Raw genomic sequence first — 17,798 nt, 5'->3', positions numbered from 1 at the left:
ACAAATGCGCAAAAAAAACGGATAAAAGGAACACATGGGTCACTGCTGGCTGCATGTGGAAGCTCGCTGCTCGCTGTACGATTGCACTATTACTTGTATGAGTGCGTTTTAAAGCGTGTATGAGTGTGTGCGTGTGTGTGTGTGTGTGTGTGTGTGTGTGTATGGATTAGTGTACATGAAAAGAGTGTATGTGTGCGTGTGTTTGTACTTTATGTTTATGTTAACCGATATCATACGCTTCGATGGCACCGTTCATTAATATTAGCCGGGGTTTGTTTTCTGTTTGGTGCTCGCTGCTGCTGCTGCTGCTGTCATGCCGTATATCCTCCCCTCCTGGGACAACCATGCCAATGTCCTGCAGGTGGCCTGGATTAAGGCGGACGCAAAAGCAATCCTGGCGATACACGAGCACGTCATCACGAACAATGGCCGGTTGTCGGTGACGCACAACGACTACAACACCTGGACGCTCGTGATCCGGAACGTCAAGATGGAGGACCGGGGCGTCTACATGTGTCAGGTCAACACGGATCCGATGAAGATGCAGGTAACGGATCGATCAGCAGCCCGGCTGCATCGCACTACAGTATCGCTGTCTCTCCCTTTCTTTCCCTCGCTGCTGTGGCAGACCGCTTTTCTCGAGGTGGTGATACCGCCGGACATCATCTACGAGGAAACGTCCGGCGACATGATGGTGCCCGAGGGTGGCTCGGCCAAGCTCATCTGCAAGGCGCGCGGCTACCCGAAGCCAAAGATCGTGTGGCGAAGGGAGGACGGGCGTGAAATCATCGCCCGCAATGGCACGCACGGCAAGATGAAAGGTACGTAGGGGAGCGAGCTATCGGTAAGCTGCCGTAAAGCAGTGCCAATTTGTTCAAGCTGAGTAGCTGAGCGAAACAAAACAGCAACAACCAACAACAACAAAAAATACACCAGCAAAGCCTCTTCAGCGGTAAAGTCATCCTAACGCTCGTTCCATCTCACTCTATTTATACACAGCAACGATAGTCGAAGGTGAGATGTTGTCGCTGACGAAGGTGACACGTTCCGAAATGGGAGCGTACATGTGCATCGCCTCGAACGGCGTACCACCGTCCGTGAGCAAACGGCTCAAGCTGCAAGTACACTGTAAGTAGCCGAAACCACCGAAACCACCGACGGTACCAGAGAGTGAAACAGAATCCGTAGCCAAGACCCTGCCCCCGAATCGATTCACCCGTGCTCGGTGTGAATGGGACCGTGCACAGGCACAGTGGGCAGTTCCATTCGCTCTGGCATGAAAAAGCAGTATTTTAGAGTTTTGAATTTTTGAATCTTTCAAAGAAATATTAATTGATCCTAGAACGATAGTAAACTGTTAAAGAGCTTGTTCATAACATTGAGCGTAATGTTTGAACCTTGATAGCTGCTTTCAGGGTTTTCCGAACCAATTCCCAATGCTTACGACATTTTTCTTTGCCTGCGATATGTATTTCAAAAGTTGCCAAATGTTGCAATTTCATCATAATAATGTTTCAGTTCTGCCACATGATTTTCAACACGTCTCAAGCTTGATTGAGTTTAAAAGTTCTTTGCGATGTGTTGAAAATCATGTGAAGGAAATTAAATTTTACTATGATGCAAATACACTATTTAACAGCTGTTGAAAAACATCTCGGAGGCAATAACTACAGGGTTTTCCAAGTCACTTTCAAATGAGTACATATTTTTTCACCGCCTTCAAGATGCTGTTCAACAGCTGTCAAATGGTGTATTTGCTTCATAATAAAATTTCGCTTTTTACATTTGATTTTCAACACGTAACAAAGAAGTGACAAACTCAATTCAGCTTAAATCATGTTAAAAATCAGCATTTTGCACGCGGTCAATAACAGTGTTTACATTCGAAACTGACTTTGGGAAACCCTGTATTTACCGCCTCCAAGATGTTTTTCAACAGCTGTCAGATGGTTTCTTAATAAAATTTCAGTTTTTACACATGATATTCCACACATCACAAAGAAACTGTTAAACTTAATCCAGCTTGAGACGTGTTGAAAATCATGTGTGAGGACTGCAACATTATTGTGTTTCAAATACAACATTTGACAGCTGTTGAAAAACATCTCGCAAGAAATGAAAATGTTGTAGACATTGGAAATTGAGCTTCGCAAAACACTGTAAAATATACTGTGTAACTGTTTGTAGCCTATCTGTGAACTATCGTATGAAGTAAAAATGTGTACATGTTTATGTTCTTTTTTTACTTTATTTCTTAAAATGTTGCCAGATTAGCAGATTAGCTACCGAAATTAAACTCTATGCCAAAGCGCTACTTACAGAATTGTAACGTTAATTGACAGAGTAGGAACATAACTGTAAAAAGCCAAATTTACATTTAATAAACCAAACCTGCCTTTAACATGCAAACCAGCATGATGCCCAATTTACTGCAAAATAGTTCGCAAAAGGCACGATTTGCTCACCGATTGGCAACGCAAGAGAAAACCAAACTCAACACGCCCAGTAGGTTGCGCGAAATTTTGATCACCTGCGCCAACCACCGTGCGGTGCTGTCCGGTGCAAGCGAGCCTAGCAATGCAAAGGTGAAGCGGGCAAAGATGAACTACTGCCGGCCAGCCCACGGGCACGGAGCAAGATGCAAACCGCCGGGAGTCGAATCACACATTCCGGTCTCGTCCGAGCTATCAGTTTCATTCAGCGACCATTAAAATCCCCCCGAGACCGAGCCGTATCATCTGGGTTTTCCTGGGGCCGTGGCCCACCCCCTGAGAGCCAACACGATGACGATGCCGTTCGGGTCGTTTGCCTTTACGGTCCGCTCGTACCGATTTTGCACAACCCCGCCTTGTCAGCCGAGAGTCCTCGGGTTAGGGCCGATGCGACCCACGGTACGAACCGGTGCCCTTCCGGAACGCATACTGATGTCATGGTTTTGTCATCACATCCGGTACCGGTAGAAGGGATGCAGAGTGTTGCTGCTGCCGGAGAGTCATGGGCGAAATTTCAATTTAATTCAATTCTTACATTTGATGCTCTGGCCGGTACTGGCTAGGGCGCTACGTCGGCGCGTACCTTGTCCGGTGCTACCCAGACGCTTGATCTGCATCCAGCGCCGTACTGTCTCTTCATTTTCGTACTCCATTGCGAACCTTCGCCCTGGTACCTTTTCACAACCACATACACACACATTCGTTTTGTTTTTTGGCTTTTTTTTCCTGCAAAAGAGAAGCTTCGGGACGTCCTTGGGCGGCTTCTCATCATCGTCACTATCGGCTTTTTGCGAAAGACCAACGACCCGAGGGCTGAGGTTTTGTACCAAGGTGGAAACTGAAAGGCCCCGAACAAGCAGGAGCGGTGACAATTACCATACAAATGTTAGTCATGTTATTAAAAATACCGTAACCCTACCCGTTACCTTCCATTCTCTCCCGCACTCACTACACTACTATCAACAATCTCAGCCCGCCAGGATGGGGTTTTTGTGTGTGTGTATGTGTGTGTGTGTGTGTGTGTGTGTGTGTGTGTGTGTGTGTGTGTGTGTGTGTGTGTGTGTGTGTGTGTGTGTGTGTGTGTTGCGGAGCCAAAACCGGCGGCCGAAAATTAGACACCGATGCCTTACTGGCTAGACCCAGTGTATGGAAGTTTATGGTTCATTATGCGTTTTGCTGGTGCCTGCCGGAGCGAAAGACAACAACGGTACGGCAGCGTGCCTACCCGGGGACGTTGCTTATCGTTGCCGTCAGCTTCCAAGTTTTACCCCCACTGCTGCCATGCCCCGTCCACCGCCCAACCGTACGAAACGTAAAACGCTGCCAAGGAGCAGGGCAATTGGGAGGAAGCTCGGAAGCTGCTGGTGCTAATGTCGTAAAATGAAGGGACACATTTTAAACCCCCCCTCGACTCCGCCAGTGCGTTGAAACCCTTTGCACGGCCGTTACATTTATTGGACTCCCTCGCTCCCCTTTCGCCAGCCATGAAACGCACTGTATGCGCACTTTAGGCCACAAGTCGTGCGAGCGTTGAGCGAGGTTCATCTCCATTTTCATCTCCAGTCCCAGAAATCGGAAGCGTATTTGGACAGTGCGCCGCACCAGTAACTGGCATTCAATCGTAGCCGAACTGCGGCATTATCCATACTTTAAATGCACGTCCAAAGAGGGAACTCTCTTGCAGTTTCCGTTCGTTCGTTGGAAGTGCCGAAGTGAGCTCACTCGCCTCGCTCATAAGCCGCTCAGTGTATCCTCCAGGTACGAGAGAGAGAGAGAGGGAGATAAAGAGGGCCTAGCGCTAAATTAACACGCTGTAACTGAGCGCTACTCCTTGTCACTTTCACCGGCCTTCCTTCATGGTACCTTCCGCCCCTGAGCCCGGGGAAGCGTTTAAGCTAATCGCTCAAACCCGTTCACTGTCACACGTTGAAAGGCGGCCGAAAGGGTTTGCGAAAGACATTTCTATCTCCCTTTACACCCAGCGGGCAGCACAGTACCCCACCCGCCCACCAGCACCCTTTGAAAGGGGTGAAAAACTTTTCCCATGAACACCGTCCCGGCGGTTTTGGCGCGGCCGGGGCGGGCGGCAGGGAGTTTGCGTTTTTGTTTGATGTGGCAAGTGTTTGTGTGCCGTGGAATATTGTTTGATAATTATTATTAATTTTAATACCTTTTCCTCGCTGCCCCCCACACCTTCTCCATCCCCGCTGACTACTAATCGGTGTTCCCACAGCGTGACACAGTGAGCGTGAGAGGGTGTAGTGCAGGCGAAGCACTTGGCCGTAAAGTGTGTCAATGTTGCACATAAAACACTCCGAAAACAGGTGTAAATTAAACACGTCCCACAGCACGGGAAGCATGTGCCGGTTGGCGTTTATGATTTCTTACCCCGGCAGGGGGAAGCATCCTCCTTCCACGTCGTCTGTTTGGGTGGGGTTTTCCGCAACCGCTGGCAATGGTTGCACGTGGCGTGCGCTCGTAGCTCGATATGAAATATGACAAAGCCTGTGCGAAACGTGCGCGGGGTGTAAAACGGGGCGTTGCCGGTGCTACACAGTCAAGATTTGAGGTTGTAATTATGCGAAAGCAAGCTTAAATCGAGACCGTTCCATTGTTGTGCCAAGATTTTATAATTGCTTTATTTGGAAAGGGAAAGAGCAAACCGAATATTGGCACGATTTTTTTTTGGGCTAAACGAGCTCTGTTTTAAGACTACAATCCTTACGGCAGTGTACCGGATTGTTTGCGAGAAATGCATCCTTGCCTTTCTATTTTGAAAATGAAAAGATGTAAAGATTTGTTCATAATATTTAATAGTAATTGTTACAATCAAACAAATCAAATCAAATAAATGTTTCTATAATCACAAAACTTCACTACTACATAATAGCACTTTCTGGAAGCTGAGACACTGCTGTAGTCTGCGTCTTGGGTGGACCAGGCGCGACTATACGTTTCTCTGCTTCCGGAAAATCCATCACTGATCGATTATTTTTCTTCTTGATTTAACAATCTACGCGATTCAACTATAACACTGGAATCAGGTGTAATCTCAATGCAATTCTATTCAAACCCCATTCGTTTCAAACAAACAGATGGCAGTTCAAAGGACAAAAAAAAACAAATCTAGCAAGGTGGACATATTTATGAAGGTCCAGGAAGATGGTTGGAAGAACATTGCAAACGGCGATAGGGATCCGATTATAAGAATCTTTTTGAGTTTGATGGCTATATGCGACAATTTTTAAATGTGTAAATGCTTTAAGGGCATTTTAGTACTACTTGCGGATCGCATGGAAATAACAACTTACTCGGTCGATACTTAGCCTATGAGAGAGTTCTATTTATTAAGTATGCTCGAATCATGCTGTGTGTATGTTTATGTGTATATGCTGGTTGGTTCAGTACTGAACAATCGAGCAGTACGCCACATGCAGAAATAATATAATGTTGTTCAAAGTCTAAAAATCTTACTGTACCACTACATGATTCTACAACTTCATTTTCCCATTGACGATATCGTACAATCAGATATAATTCGGTATCGCGAATAAATGTACACATTTTAACATTCGTTTAATGTTCATTTTGGATTAACCGTCTTCATTTGTTGTCCATTCCTGTCAAAACAGTTAAAAACTGCTCGATATCGCAAAGAAGCACACACAATTATTTAATGGTTCAATAATATTAACTGATTCTAAAGATAAATAACATACCACACGTACGTTCATACTGTCCTTTATAACGACTAAGCCGTATTGCTATTGTCTTAAGCACCTTTTCATAAGCATAACAACGTAATGATATCTTTCAACATATGATTTAAACATATGTGCTTACACTATCGACGAATGATCATACAAGTGCTAAAGCGCTTTCCGTTAGATTTAAGTTAAAGAAATTTGCCACTGAGGTCATTTAAACGTCGTGCCTCCTTGCTTATTTACATGTTCACTTTCACTTCAATTTTTTTTTTGATACCGTTCCATCGTAACCATGTCATAGATAGCAATTACATCCAACAGAAAAAGAACTGTCCAACAGGAGATTAGTGCCATTGAAAAAAAAAAACAAAAACGTGGGTTTTTGTCCCGTTTGTCGATTTTGTTCAATAACATAAGCTATCGGAAGAGGTTTGGCGGGTTGGGATGCAAGAACAAATTCTTGCAACGTATAAATTTGCTACACCTGGGGAAAGAGGGGTCGGAAATTTGCCATTTTAGCGTTACATAATTGATGGATGACGCCTTACTCGTATTCAAAGAAACGTAGTTTTTTCAAACTTGACTATTTTTGAATCAGATGTTTGCGATTAGACAAATACTGTAGAGTAACTTAAGCTTTTACTATAATAATAAACTTTCAATAAACACACAACAAAGAAATTTGAAGCACAAAGCACGAAAAGCAAATTTTACGCACGAACTCTTTTCAATAATTTATTTAGTGTCCAATCGATTCTTCTTCTACATGGACATACCCGGCTTTCGTGACTTATTCAGTACCACACAGCTGGAGAGATATTCTTGCTACGGAGACACGGTCCATATGAGGCTTGAACCCATGTCGGGCATGCTGTATCAAATTGATCGTCCAATTGATCAACCACATTAATTATAACCAAAAAATGGCATGCACAATGGTAGCAATGAATCGTAGCCCAAAATTTAAAAAAAAACTCACACATGGCCTTTTCTTTCTTTCACTGCAACAGTTCATCCGCTAATCCAGGTGCCAAACCAGCTCGTCGGTGCGCCGCTCGGCACGGACGTAACGCTCATCTGCAACGTGGAGGCATCCCCGAAAGCCATCAACTACTGGCAGCGTGAGAATGGTAAGTCCGCAGCTTCAAGCAACCAGTGGAAACCAAGAGAACAAAAATCCTCCATCAAACAAACCATGGCAAATCTTGATCGGGCCGGACCAAGGTACGGTCACGGCTCAGCAGGGTGAACCATTGCGGAAACGAGCGACTAGGCGCCTCCACTATTACGCGCGGCTGTAATTAATCTTCACTAATGCATGGGGTGGGGCTTGAGGGAGCCACCTGAACAAACAAACACACAAAAATCCACTTCCATGCCATCCAACAATCCCAGCGGGAGGGCAGCAGAGAGCTGTAGCTGCCCAAAACTGGTTGCAAACAAACGCCACTGCTAACCGGGGCGGGAAAAAGCGTTTCCCTTTTCCCTTCTGATGCTCACACACACACACACACACACACACGGTCATTTTTTGCGTACAATAAATGCAATTTTGAGTTGCGCTGGGAATGGGTAGCATTTTTTATTCCCCTTGTTTTTGCTGCAGCAAAAATATTACCCTAACGCCCAATGCCGGGCAATGTTGTGCTGACGTGCTTGTGCGATGGGTTGCGTTTAATTTATTGAAAATTAATTTTCGCACAGCCACACACACGCACACGGTGGCACTGGCCGTTTGGCTTCCCTCCCTTCTTCCTCCTTTGTTTAACCTGCATCAACACACTCACACACACGTGCAAAGGCGTTTCACACGAAGGAGAGCTTCCCGCAAGCTGCGCGCACCGCCCAACGGCAATAGAAGCGAATATTTTCGAATTCGTTTATCTCGTGGCCAGCTGTTGATTACTTGAAAGCTCAGGTCGCATTTAGAGGTTCGCGGAAGGTATGGAAAAGAGTTTGGACTGCAAGTCCCGGTAGTGAGCAAAAAGTAGGCACTCCGCAGCACGCTCCCAGCTCCACTAATATTCCGACCAACCGAGCAGGAGGACCAAATTTTGAAACCCATTTTTGCCCCCCCCCTCCTTTCCTTTGCCTTTTGCTGTTGCGCATTTCACGCACAATGGTGGACACACAAACTGCTGCTACATCTCCTTGCTCCCCTTCACCAGTTCGACAGTTACACATATAGACACATAGTGCGGTGGCTACCGGTTTGCGCCTTTTGCTATCGCGTCATCGCGGTGGATGGTCATTTAAAACGCAATTTTGGCTATCATCTCCTACCCTGCTGCCGTTTTTACCCTCATCCCATTAAATTCTCACCCACCGCCCTCTTTTTGTCCCTCCACCAAACCGAAGCATTCATTGCAATGATTGTGTGCTGCATCGCATAAACGATACCGTTTAGTAGGCCGACGCATTACAGTCGAGGCGCGTGACGGGAGGAGACGAGCAAAAAAAACGCATCGTGGTGGACCTAGAACGCCTGGGGTTGGTTTTTTTTATGATGTGTGTACCTCTTCCTCTTTATTCTACACTCACACACAGACACACACACATGTTTAAGTGGGATGGCGTGCTGTGTGTGGTGCGTGCAGAAAGCAGCGCGAACGTGACGATCCCGCAAGAGACTCGGCCAGCACTATGCACGCAAACTGTACGGGCCGCTCCAGCACGGACATGGCGGCAGCAAAAGCAATGCATGTATTTTGCATTATCATTGTTCAAATTGTAATTATTTATTCAATGTTATGAATGTAAATAAGTTAAATTACTTGTTAATCATAAAATACACGCACGTGCCGGTGGTCGGCGCCGCCTGCTGTTTTGTTGCAATGCGCGAGAAATTCACAAATTTGTTGCCAGCCAGACGCTAGGAGTGCAGAACGAAGAGGAGAAGGAGGGTGAGAGAGTGAATGCCCGCGCTGTGGGTAGCGTATTTCCCCTCCACATTCGCTCAGGGAAAACCAACGAAACAAGCACGCACGCAGCAGGTGCAGCTGAAGCTCAACCACTATCGCGGGTTCCTCGCCAGGTGGCGCTACCGGCCGAAAGCGTGGCTGACAGCGCACCCCCAGCAGCGGTGCGAGCGGCACACAGCAGGGATGATTATTTATTTTGTTTAATGAAATAAATATTGCATGCTCGCGTCGCCGCTTCTCGGCACTGCCCAACCGGCAGCGGGAGCTAAGGAAAGGTGTGCGGGCGAAAGGGCAAGGGGGGGGGGGAAGAACGAAGCGGGAGTCATTATGGCACTCGCGCACCAACCCGCCCACCCACTAAAACATATTTACACACAAATCCAAACCTTTTTGTGTGCTCGGTGGCGTTGTTTGCTCGTTTTAAAGTGTCCACCAACGCACAACCGCCGGGGCACGCTTTGCGTTCGATTGCCCACTGCAGCTGATGTTTATCGAGTGTCGAGTGTGTCTTAACGATGGCTGCTCGATGGCGAATTTGCCAAATGGCTGGCCAGCGTCACTGTTTGATCGGTTTTCGAATGCTTCTCTACCTCTGCATCAGCCTAAACCAGATGCTTAGCCGTGAAATGGGAAGTTACATTGATTTGTTCTCATTCCGGCCTTTCTCTCTCTCTCTCTCTCTCTCTCTCTCTCTCTCTTTCTCTCTCTCTTTCTCTCTATCTATCTATCTATATCTCTCACTCCCTCACGCTATCTCTCGCGCTATTCTTGCAGGCGAAATGATCATCTCAAACGAGCGTTATCTGATGAACGAGAACGAAAGCTCGATGTACGCGGTCCAGATGACGCTGGTCATTCGCAAGCTGCACAAATCGGACATGGGCGGCTACAAGTGCATCTCGAAGAACAGTATCGGCGACGCGGAGGGCACGATACGGCTGTACGGTAAGTTGGCTGCGTGTAGAAATTCTGTTATTTTTTCTGAATCACTTAGACGAACTTATTAGATGCAAAAACATATGTAAATAGGCAGCATGTTTATGCTGAACGGCATCAATCTAAGCATTTTGTTTGCAATTGAAGGGATACTGTACGGATTTCAATACTCAGAGGGAAAATAACGTTGTTAAGGGTCATTTTGAAGCTACTTTTATCTAATGAATCTATGTTTAAAACTAGTTGTGGTAAGAACATTCCAATTAAAAATATCAAATTTTATTCTTGGAGCTTTCGTCTTTAAACAGTCTACATTAAAATAAAAACATTCACAGCAATAAATTATTTACTTTATCACCTTAATTTTTGAGGCAAGTAAAAACGTTTGACACACTTTAAAGGGATGTACGAGTTATATCCTTAAGAATAACAAAATTTTTGTAAATTAAAAAAAATATATTAGATTAAGTCAATTTTTCTATAAAACATTCAAACTCAATTTGGGTAAGTATACCAATGCACAGTGGAAGCAGCCCATACAAACACCGGGATAAAAATATGTTGTTAGTAGATCTGAATATTTTCTTTTGAACAAGGATTCTACATTCTATTATGCTTTGTAAATTCTTAAAATTTCACATAGCTAGCTACATTTCGATAGTTTAACGCTTTTCTAACAGTTTCCTTGTGCTGGTACAATATGTTTGCCGTATACGAAAATTAGGACAGAAATACAAAGTATTATCTTTTTTTTTAAATCATAAAAGAGTGTATTTATATTGTTATTTACAGGTTGTCAGACCTTGCAAAGACTAATATGTCTCTAAAGTTGGATACAAACAAAATTATAAGCAAAGTCAAACCGCAAAAACATATAGTCATATTACTGTAAAAACGAAAAAAGTCATTGAAATTAAAGCAGTAACACGAATATTTCACAGTTCATGACAGGTGGAGCCTTACTTACGTTTAAACCATATCTTAAAAATTACCTACGCGTATATTATTGTCTATGAAAAAGCTTCAAAATAAAACATCTCAGCTGTGATTTATACTTCATGCTCATGTAATCTTATTCTTGTTTGCTCAAACTTGCTCAAAAGCATTTTGTCCATCCTATTAATATGATTGTAGTTCTAAAAACTCTTTATTCAAATGCCTGCTATCTAAATTATTTTTGTTCTTTATTATCTAGCTTGCAAAGTTGTGAAAAGTTCATCTTGATTTTTGGACACAAGCTTTGTAATAAGTCATTCTACAATGTGTAGTAAAACATTTAGGGAAAACACGAATATACTAAACTCTATGGTTTTTACCATGTTGAAGATATTTTGTTTATTTTAATTTTTCTGTTTCTTAAAAATTTTCGTGAAGTTTTCGTGAAAACTTAACAATTTTAGAAAAATAAGGCATCATTCTCCAAATTATTAAATAATCAAATAATTAATAACCTTCCCAAAAACACTTTTAAATTTCAAAATCAAAACAGTTCTTTTTTTGAAATATTGTAGTTCAAAGATGCTCCTTTCATTTGCCTAAATATGAAGGATTTGAAACATTTTTGAAAAGTTTTTCCTTGCATTTCACGGGGTTTAGAAGTCTATTTTTTTGCCTTTCTCAATTCAATAGTATCTACCAAAATGCAAAAATACTCCCGGCATTGAAATCTAAAAGTTGAAAAATGATTTTCATCCCGGTCTGCTTCCACTGAGCAATGGTGGTTTTAGCACCAATCATGGCTATAATGAACAATATTTTCGCTCTTAAACAGTGAATTAGCGTACTGAAACCACGGATGGATTTTTTTTATTTCAAATATCTACATTTTAAGCTATTTGCACTTCATTGGTTCCGTGCTAGCAATTTTCGTTTGTTACATATCACCGTTTTCGTTTGTTACATGTTATCATATTGTTTTAAAATGTGTGGCCATGATGATTGCCATCTCTTACCATTTTGCTAAGAGCAGCACTGCAGGTTATAAGCGATTTGCAAGTAATTAACCATAATGTTATCTTAAAATTATCGTTTTGGTATACAATGTTTTTTGTTATACAGTTCCTCATCAAAATTTACCGACTTGTCTAGTAAAAGCCTTTCGAATATTATACTCATTTATCAGAGACGCCAGAATTTATTTTCATACTTTAGACATTAAAAATGAAATTACCCTTTACATCTCAAACATGTAATCAAAGTACACGAGTGTTACTTTGTGGCTTATTGTGTTTTTATATTATTACTATTATTATTATTATTGATTATTAATTCACTTTATAATATAGTCCCGGTGAATATGCCAGACTTGTCACCAAACTAATCTAAAAATATTAACCATTTAAATCATCAACAAACGCACATTTCCTAAAGATAAAAAATGTCCTCAGTGTTAGACCTTTTATCCTCCACAGTACGTAAACGGCAAAAGATAATCTTAATCATCGGCACCAAATCTCTACGCCAAACTCCATTTAAAAAAAAAGCGAAGCAAACCCTCCCACAGAACGATACACAAACACGCATCACAAACACTTTGTGTGAGATTTCGAATTGCACGCTCGCAACAATGGGACCCCGGGGAGTTGGGCGTGAGCAGAAAACGCAACACTTGGCCGCAGAGTCGAATGGCTCGAAAGTGCTCTCCTGGGGGCAAACGGCTACGTAAAAGCAATTCTTTCCTGCCCCCGAAAACCGAAAGCCGAAGAAGAAATCTCTCTGCAACGGAGAAAATCCCGCTGAATGGAAAAGCAAACACACTCACACACAAACACACATACACATACACAAAACTCCTACAACGGAGCACATTACAAGCAGCACAATCGGGGGCACACTGGACAGGAAAAAGAAAGAATGAAAACCTCCACTCTACCACTCACAGCTCCAGCGATGACGATGGAGATGATAATAATGATGATCGGATGACGATAGCAGTGATGCCTGATCGGGGTGTGCGGAGGGCTGGGACAAGTTCACCGCCACCGCAGGGAGTGGTAGCAATAAAAAAAAAAAAGATCCGAAAGAAAAGCGATCTGACATGCTTTGGGTAAAAGTGTAAACCTAGCCTTCCCATTCCCTCGGAGCGGAACACCGAAGGACCGGTACATTCTTTTCACGATGCAAGACCACCCAACAATGAGGGAGGGGAGCGTAGCAGCGCGTGCCAGGGGTAAAGGCAGGGTTGTTGGTTGTCTGCCCGCACATGTGGTTCGATGAAAAATGGAACGTACCCGGCTATTATCCGGGCGGGAATTCAGAAATGATTCGCCTCCGTTTGGAGACTCATGCTGCTTGGGAAGGATACAGGCGGTGGCAGACCCTCTGCGTCCCAACCCGCCGCCCGCACTTTGCTCACATGCTCGAGCGAGCGCTCGAATGACGACGAATCCCTCGGTGATCCTTGAGCAAATCGCAACACAAACACACCGCGCCAACACCAACACCTGCAACGACAGCCAGCACGAAACAACAAAAAAAGCACCACCTTCCCGTTTTGCCCTTGCAACCCGACCCCGACTCGGCAGTACATCTTAACCCGCCGCGTGCATACATAAAAATGAAACCAGCTGACCACCCTTCACTCCCGACAGCGCGAGCGCGAGATGTGAGCTGCGTCTTTGGGGCGGATGTGCGGGGTGGAAAAGTAGCAGGTGGGATTTTGGGGACCGCGCGGGGGTTCTTGTTCGCCTTTGCTATTTCCCTGTTTCCGAAACCTGGTCCTTCGCAACTGTGTGCAGTGGAATTTGTGTTAACAATACGTTCGCCACTTTACGGTGCGAGAAGAAAAACAAAACAAGCACAGCAACAGCAAAAGGGAAGAAAAAAAAACACATACACAAACCAAACGCATGATGGAACAGAATGGCAGACGCAAAATCCACTATCCATTGAAAGTTACCAACCGTTAACGACGGCGTTGGTAGTTGTCGCTTTCTATCACGCTTATGTATGATCCTCCCATCTTACTGGGCAAATCCTTTCGATGACGTGGTATTTTTGCTGCAAATTAAACATGCTAGCCTTAAGTAATGAGAAGAAATGTACGTAGTTTCCACAAAATAATCAAGCACCAAGGTAGTTATTATTTTTTCATGACAATTCAGTTGAAAAAATAATAATTGATGTTTAACGATTGGTTAAAACTCCGACAAACAACACAAAAGTACAATGATTGCATACATTTAGGCAGTTACTACACTATTTTTTAGGAAGGATTGCATACATTTAGGCGCCTTGTTCTTGCGAAATCAAACTTTCCAAACCTGCCCAAAAAAAATTATAGTACGTTGCATACTTTTAGGCGTAACTATCATTATTTTACTCGCGTGCAAAAAATTGCATTCTTTTAGGCGAACGATATTTGTTTCAACTGCAAAAGCTGCCCAACAAAGCATGCTGTTCGCCACTCCAACCACGGCCTCGGCAGCACACTCTAACCGATTACAGCACTTTTTATTTTTCTCTCCTTTTCAAACCATTATGCCACCATACACTGAGGGGTTGGTTTTGTGTGTACGTGTATTTTTGTGTGTGTTTGTGTCGCACCGCATTGTGCCCCTGGCTCGGTTTCTGCACTAAGCCGCGACACACAAAGCGCAAAAGTGCTCTCGTTTGCTGATCATCTTCGTACGCTATTATCAAAGATCGACCGGCAAGGCACATGTATGCGAACAGCAGCATTCCCACACACACACACACACATACTAACCGGCGTCATGGTAAACGCTTAAAATATTAAAAATCATTGTGCTTTCATCGCAACCACACAATGCGTTTCTACCGGGGCAGTTATGGGTTGGGTGTTTTGGGCATGTTAAGGTGCGCGAAATGGTACGAGAGTGTGTACTACCGAACTGCTGCCGTTCGTAGCACGTATCGCGTATGTGCCCGGCCGCTGATAACTTTTACATTCACTCGGGGTCCTTTTTTATCCGCTGCTTTGCCGATTCTGCGCGGGCACAGGTAAACTTTTGTTGACAAAAAGCGAGAGAGAGAGAGGGAGAGAGAGAGCGATAGACAGGGAGTAGGAGCGACAAAAATAGCACGCAAAAAAAACGATGAACACAGAATAAAACGTATTATCGTGCAGATGGAGCGCAGGCACCATGGAAACATAATCGCATCGCGCACCGATACCGTGACTCAGCGGACAAACATTCGGACATTCATTGCCCGATTTAAAAGTGCGATTTTGGGTTCGTTTTGCTCCTTTCTTTACACTGTTTGTGACCATTTGTAAACTCGTTCGCAGCAGATGAATTTTTGCCACGATAAACCTCCACGAAAGCACGACCGGATTAGAAATTATTGTTCTGTAATGTCGGCTTACAGTCACTATTGTTGTACCGGGGACTAATGCCCACGCTTCGCATACAATTTCCGTGCTCCAGCACGACCGTCGGATTTTAATCCTACCCGCATAAGCTCTGCCAAATTTTGCATCTACCAATTCAAAATCTCCCAGCAATGTTATATGCAATCTTCAAACCCCAATGTAATTCACACCACTTCGGTAATAAAACCTTTCTACCAGCGCTCACTTGCTCAATCCACCGCAGCAGTACAGCCGGAATTATCTTCGATTTGTTTGCCTTGTTTTTAACATGCACTACAAAATCCCTAATTAAATGTGCTTCCACTCTCATTCTCTTCGTTACATCTTCTGCTGGCTGCTGGCTGAAACAGAGATGGAGCTGCAGAAGAAAACCAAGTCGGCACACCGCGTCAACAGCGTCGAGGATACCTCAGGCAACGACGTAAGTAGCTTGTCCTTTTTTTCTTCTCGTTTTTGCATTCCCTACAGCTTTCCGTCCCTCGCGCCTACCTCCCTGGTGGACAAATTTTAGCATGCACTGCACCAAAACCCTTCCGGTCAAACAAAAACCATCATAATGAGCCGATTGGGTTTTTGCGGCTTGCGAAATGCCTTCCCTTGCGCCACAGCAAACTTTAATTAGTGCCTTTTCTCACTGGAAGACGCCAGACGGTACGGTGGCGAGGGAATGGGACAGGCACGTTGAGTCCAATCGACTAGCAGTCGTAGCCGATGTGCTCCATACTAATGAAGTTTGCTACACTTTCGCCCCAAAATGGATTGAACATTCAAGAACGTATCGGAAAAGAAGGAAAACAGTTCTCAAGCCAAAAAAAAAAAAAATAACAACCTTCTCAAAGTCGACACCGTGTCGGTCGCTCGGTTAGCTCCCGGATCGTGTCTTTCTTCCTGCGCTTACCGTTCGGATTTTTCGACTTCCTTTCTTTTTTACCTTGCAAACACCCCGGCAGGAAATCAACTCAACGCCCAACATCGACCAGTCCGACGAGAGCAACAAAATCCACAAAAACGGCCGGCTTTATAAGGGTTTGCAGGCGGGCGAACACGACCTAATCAGCTCCAGCACTAGCGATGCGTCCGTCCGTGTAGGCCCGGTCACCCTGTGGCCGCTAGTGGTTGGCGCCCTGGCCCTAGCCCTCACGCACGGTAACACGCCACGGGTACGCTGTTAAGCGGAACAACAGGGGGGCGAGCGACCTAGCGCATACGGTTCACCGTCAGCAACAACCGTCGCCTCGATACGCACCGGAAGGAATGGATGCAGTTTGCTGCATGTTACCGAAGCTTCGGTGCACCTTGTTGCAGTGTTACAGTGGCAGCTCCTGCACGACGAAGAGAGCAAATCGTTCACGAAACGCTTCACGCGACTAGAACACAAACATTACTCTAAAGCCCGGCTCTCGAATCATACATGGCGGTATAACGATTGAGATTGATTTCACTCGCATGCGTCTAAAGGTATGCACTGTGCGTTACAAACTGACGCTCATTGCATTGCGTGTCCTTTTACTGCGCGCCACAAACTAGTTCAGTTTTAATAGCTCTTTCTTTTTGTAAGCCCACCCTCATGCCATCATACAACTTGAATGTATACGTACACAACATAGAAGCTTGTTTTGGGTTGATTTCTTTTTTGGAAGAAAAAAAAATGCTATAAAGTAATGAAAATAATTATTTCATTTTCTCACCGTGTTCGTGGTTTTTTGAGCTGTGAGTAGGGAACTTTGTACTATATAAGACAATTCTTCAACGATTGGACTACCAATAAGATCGTGGAAAATGGGAAAAGCATCTACTACCACTGTAAGCTATAGAGTATTCAGTGCTCATCAAAGTATTGTCCGAATGTGTGTGTGTTTGTTTGTGTGTGTGTGTGTGTGTGTGTGTGCGCGTGTGTGTGTGTGTGTGTGTGTGTGTGTGTGTGTGTGTGTGTGTGTGTTTGTGTGTGTGTTTGTGTGTGTGTGTGTGTGTGTGTGTGTGTGTGTGTGTGTGTGTGTGTGTGTGTGTGTGTGTGTGTGTGTGTGTGTGTGTGTGTGTGTGTGTGTGTGTGTGTGTGTGTGTGTGTGTGTGTGTGTGTGTGTGTGTGTGTGTGTGTGTGTGTGTGTGTGTGTGTGTGTGTGTGTGTGTGTGTGTGTGTGTGTGTGTGTGTGTGTGTGTGTGTGTGTGTGTGTGTGTGTGTGTGATAAGTTGCACAGGCTTTGTGATTTCATTGTTTAACTACAACACCGGATACGTGTCCGAAACACAAATCACGAAAAGTTTAGATCCGCGATCGCGTTTGTCACACGTTGTGTGCATAGGTTTGAATGAACACATTCTAAGCATCCTTGAGGTTCATTACGTCATTAGAGGGACATTCATTAACGCAATATCGAATACAATGTGAGCCGTTTCAAACATGGTTTTC

The 17,798-nt window shown here is 44.3% G+C and overlaps 1 protein-coding gene across 6 annotated transcripts in view; it reads left to right on the top strand.

Moving 5' to 3' along the window:
* Positions 1-17,319, top strand: part of LOC120906532 (protein amalgam) — a 58,538-nt gene extending 41,219 nt beyond the window's left edge. For 4 of the 6 annotated variants that reach the window (XM_040318279.1, XM_040318280.1, XM_040318278.1 and 1 more), the window contains 6 exons: positions 362-821; positions 1,000-1,128; positions 7,210-7,329; positions 9,895-10,065; positions 15,742-15,812; positions 16,342-17,319. In XM_040318279.1, coding sequence (XP_040174213.1) covers positions 362-821; positions 1,000-1,128; positions 7,210-7,329; positions 9,895-10,065; positions 15,742-15,812; positions 16,342-16,563 — 1,173 coding nt within the window. In that variant the 3' untranslated portion in view covers positions 16,564-17,319. The remainder of the gene's footprint in view (positions 1-361; positions 822-999; positions 1,129-7,209; positions 7,330-9,894; positions 10,066-15,741; positions 15,813-16,341) is intronic. The other 2 variants (XM_040318283.1, XM_040318282.1) reach the window with 1 other exon arrangement.
* The last annotated feature ends 479 nt before the right edge of the window (positions 17,320-17,798 follow it).

This window comes from Anopheles arabiensis, chromosome X, assembly GCF_016920715.1.
Source record: "Anopheles arabiensis isolate DONGOLA chromosome X, AaraD3, whole genome shotgun sequence".
Classification (NCBI taxonomy): Eukaryota; Metazoa; Arthropoda; class Insecta; order Diptera; family Culicidae; genus Anopheles; species Anopheles arabiensis.
The sequence above is the reverse complement of the archived record's forward strand: the minus strand, read 5'-3'. Positions and strand labels throughout refer to the sequence as shown.